At 37.3% G+C, this 3,890-nt stretch overlaps 1 protein-coding gene across 2 annotated transcripts in view; it reads right to left on the bottom strand.

Moving 5' to 3' along the window:
• The window catches only part of cdca2 (cell division cycle associated 2), a gene marked incomplete at its 5' end in the record, with an annotated part of 32,128 nt that extends 31,538 nt beyond the window's left edge, over positions 1 to 590 (bottom strand). For both annotated transcript variants that reach the window (XM_014018645.1, XM_014018646.1), the window contains 1 exon segment: positions 413 to 590. In XM_014018645.1, coding sequence (XP_013874099.1) covers positions 413 to 590 — 178 coding nt within the window.
• Positions 591 to 3,890: the final 3,300 nt, after the last annotated feature.

Genomic DNA, 3,890 nt, shown 5'->3' with positions numbered 1-3,890 from the left:
GTATAGTGTCTTGTGACGTCCACGGCCTACCCCAGTTACCACTACTGTGCATGTGTGTCAAGGACAGAAAGGCAGACGTGGCAGAGGAAGGTGTCAAAGCAGTTTGGAGAGAAAAACAAAGTAAAGAACAAAAAGATTAATCGATTATTAAATTAATCATCGATTATTTTAATAATCGATTAATCGTGGCAGCCCTAGGTAAGACTTTATTCTACTTTGAGCTGCTTGTGTGAGGCACTTCTACAGCACACAGAATCACATTTCTTCCTAAATTAGGTGATCACAAAAAAATAAACGGGCTGCACTTTTAATGACTTGGTAATGACATACAACAATAAAAAAATAGCACTATAGTTTAAAAACAATAGACAGTCCTTTCTTACGCTCTAACAGTGGAACTTTGGCACATTACCTTTATGTGGTGATGATGGTGCTGGKGTAAAACTCTGGATAGAGATGCCAAACTGACTTGAGGTGAGTTCAGAAAAATCAATGGGGGCTGAGGTTTGATTTAACACACCACCCTCTTCTGAAGGACACACTCTCCCCTTCTGATCTTCCTCAGTTGGGACCGACTCCACTGCAGCCATCTGTCTGGACATAAACAAAAATGCGTCATATTATCTCAAAAKCACGTGACCCAAAAGTGGGATACAGAGATTTTGATCATTTGTTCTAAAGATTATGATGGAGCACAATGCATTTAATCAAACACGACTTTACTGTAACCTCGTACACTAAGTAAGATGAGGTGAAATGACTCCATCTTTTTCATTAAGCCTGTGAGCTCGCGTCTTGTGGGTTTTTCCGTACTCTAGGAAAAATGCTTGACAGTATGCTAGCAAAAATAGGAAGCACACCGAGCTCTAACATTTTACTAACACACTCCTGACATAGTAGCTACGAGAAAGGTGTGCATGTTGTTGTTTCTACTGTCGAGAAACTAGGAAAGAAAATGGTCGTTGTTGTTGGTTGACTACAAAACAAACAAAACATGGCTCTCGGTTTGTAACACACACAGTACTGGTGTTAAATATAAGGGAATGATTGCAGGACAAACTCTTACCTTGTATATTCAGATTAAAACGTGAATAAAATGAAATTTAAAAAAGCTACTTGTAATTTCACAAACGAAAAGAACTGAAGCAAAAGAAAAGGGGATTCAAATCACCCTCTTCTTCGGCTACGAGACACGCGTTTGTATCCCTCCGCGGAGGAGCCAAATACGCTCGTAAACTACGCTTTAAAAACTTTTGTAAAATGCATGCTGAATAACGTCATTCTGTACTCTTGTTACAATTTTAAAAAGGAACGATGTAAAAAATACTGATATTACTTAAAACCCGTATAGTTTGGCGGATCTAATTTCTACGTCTTGGAAAAAAACCGGAACTCGTCAAATTGAATCAGCCAATRGGAATTAGAAGTTTTGTACCACGTGATCAACATTGAGTATCAAGGGATCTTATTGGCTTACAAAACTGTGTTTTCTAAAGATGCAAAATTTTGATTTTAATTTTATGTTTATTAACGAAGCAAAACTCAATAATTTTAAAGCTGTGTTTACAAGAATCAGGCAACCGTACAACCTCGTATACAATGAGATGCGAAACATTTCTAACTAAAATGAAGTCAGTTGACTTTGCACCATGTCACCATCTGCTGTTGGTTGTTATGTAATCAGCTGCAAACAGAGCTGCCTCCCTTTGTCACCACTCCTTTGCTTGAGTGATGCTGAAATGTAAAGCTGCATTAACCTGTCAACCAGATCATTCTAAAAATGTTTTATTCTGTTCTGCCTCTAGTGTTTTTCTTTCACCCAAACAAAGATAAATTAAACGTGGCTCACAGCAAAAAGGAAATTTGAAACTTCTGTTTTTTTTAACTGTTGATAGTAAAAACATAAATAATAATGAGTTTTGATGCTGAGTTGGTGATATACCAAACAAAACAGCACAAACCAAAAATAATATTCTTCTAGAAAATGCTGAGTCAGCTTTCAGTTTTCCTATTTTTATTTTATTATATACATTTTTGCAAACTGCTTCTGCATTTAGCATAATATCCATATCATATAGCAAATATTCTGCTGGATCAGGAGTATGCTTTGATGTTTMGGTGTTTTTACTTACTTAATACTTTWWAAAAGACCTTYATTACCAATCCCCATAAAATACATYTCTTCAATTTATKTMAAAACACTAAAAACTAGTGTTTTTGCTTTGTTTCTGTCTTTGAAAGCAACTTTTAGCTACTGTTCTGTCTTTAAGCTACTGTGTTAGTCCTTTTAGCTTTTAGCTGCCATTTTGTTACTTTCAGCTTTCATGCCTTTACTTACCATTTTGCTGTTTTTAAGTTTTATTCACCGTTTTGCTTTGTTTAGCTTTTAACCGCAATTCTGATGCTTTTAGTTTTCATTATAATAAATAAACAAGTACCTTACAGGATTTCTAAAGTAGCCTTATTTTTTCCAGGCAAGACTTTCACCTAAAAGTATCAACTTATTTTAGCTTTTAACTTCCATTCTGCTCTTATTAGATTTAAGTTATAGTKATTTTTTTCTAAAAACATAAGCTATTCTTTATTTTAGGTTTAGCTTATGTTTTGTTACTTTTAGCTTTTGGCTACTGTTTAGATGTTTTAGCTTCTGCTCATTTTGGCCTCTGTCCTGCTTGGTTTTAACTTTAACAACTCTTTAGCTTCTTCATCAACTTTCAGCAATCACACAGGATTTTCACAGAAAATGCATTTCTCTAGTTGAACTCAGTGTTACACAGAAAAGAAGCCCAAACAAGATGAACAGTGAACTGTTGGAAATCTCAATAAACCCTGCACACACACACACACACACACACACACACACACACACACTCAGCTCCTCCTTTCTTGAGCGTGGACAGTCTGCCTGCGCTGCTGAGCTCACTGAGATCAGATGAGCCTCTTCTCCACAGCTGGAGCTTTCAGACCACATGACACTCGTGCCTTCCTGCTCCGGCACCAGCTGAGGCTGAGCAAGTCGAGAGAGGCATCACTGTCGCTGCAGGTTGGGGACATGAAACAGCTCCAAACAAGCAAAGAATGAAACAAACACCCTCAATGTAGGCTATGATATAAAGTGAGCTTTTTATGCCGATCTTTAAAGTCTGATTTTACTGTTTTTGCTCTCCAAACTCCATACCAYCTGTTTCCCACTCTGTAATCTTTACCACTAAATTGATGAAASTGAGGCCTTTTTTTAATAACCACAATAACTTTTTGTGTCATTGTTGCCTGCTGTCAAAGGTAGAACAAAATATCCCGTTAAAGACTGGACAGATGATAACGAAAGATAACATGTTTTTATTTTCACGAGATTTGTCTGTCAATTCTTATCATAAGGTGAGTGCTGCAACTTCTTGTTCTGCTCATAAGTGTAATTTGTTGGGGGAGGTAGGGGTGGGGGTTATGAMCCCTGGTGTCCTGGTGAGTCTGGTGTGGATGAACTTGACTGACCTGCAGAGTCCTGACCTCAACCTGATAGAACACCTTTGGGATGAATTAGAGAGGAGACTGAGAGCCAGGCCTTCTGTCCAACATCAGTATGTGACCTCACAGATGTGTTTCTGAAAGATTGTGCTTCTGAAAGATTGGTTCAAAAATCCCCAGAAACACTCCTAAACCTTGTGGACAGCCTATATATTCAGATAGAATACATTCGGTTAAACATTATTGCTGATAACGACATGCAGGGATTCAGTATTTGTTGATCTGTGTTTTAATTTTAGTGCACAAAATAAATGCATACATAAATCGAGAAAATTTAGGTAGTTACTTCCTAAAAATGTTAAATTGTTGTTACTGTTGAAAAAGAAATTGGGGGGGTGGGGTGGTAAGCCTTCTCTTAATTGTTG

The sequence above is a fragment of the Austrofundulus limnaeus genome, unplaced genomic scaffold, assembly GCF_001266775.1.
Source record: "Austrofundulus limnaeus strain Quisiro unplaced genomic scaffold, Austrofundulus_limnaeus-1.0 Scaffold198, whole genome shotgun sequence".
Taxonomy (NCBI): domain Eukaryota; kingdom Metazoa; phylum Chordata; class Actinopteri; order Cyprinodontiformes; family Rivulidae; genus Austrofundulus; species Austrofundulus limnaeus.
Note: the sequence above shows the minus strand (reverse complement) of the source record. Positions and strands in the feature narration are given on the sequence as shown.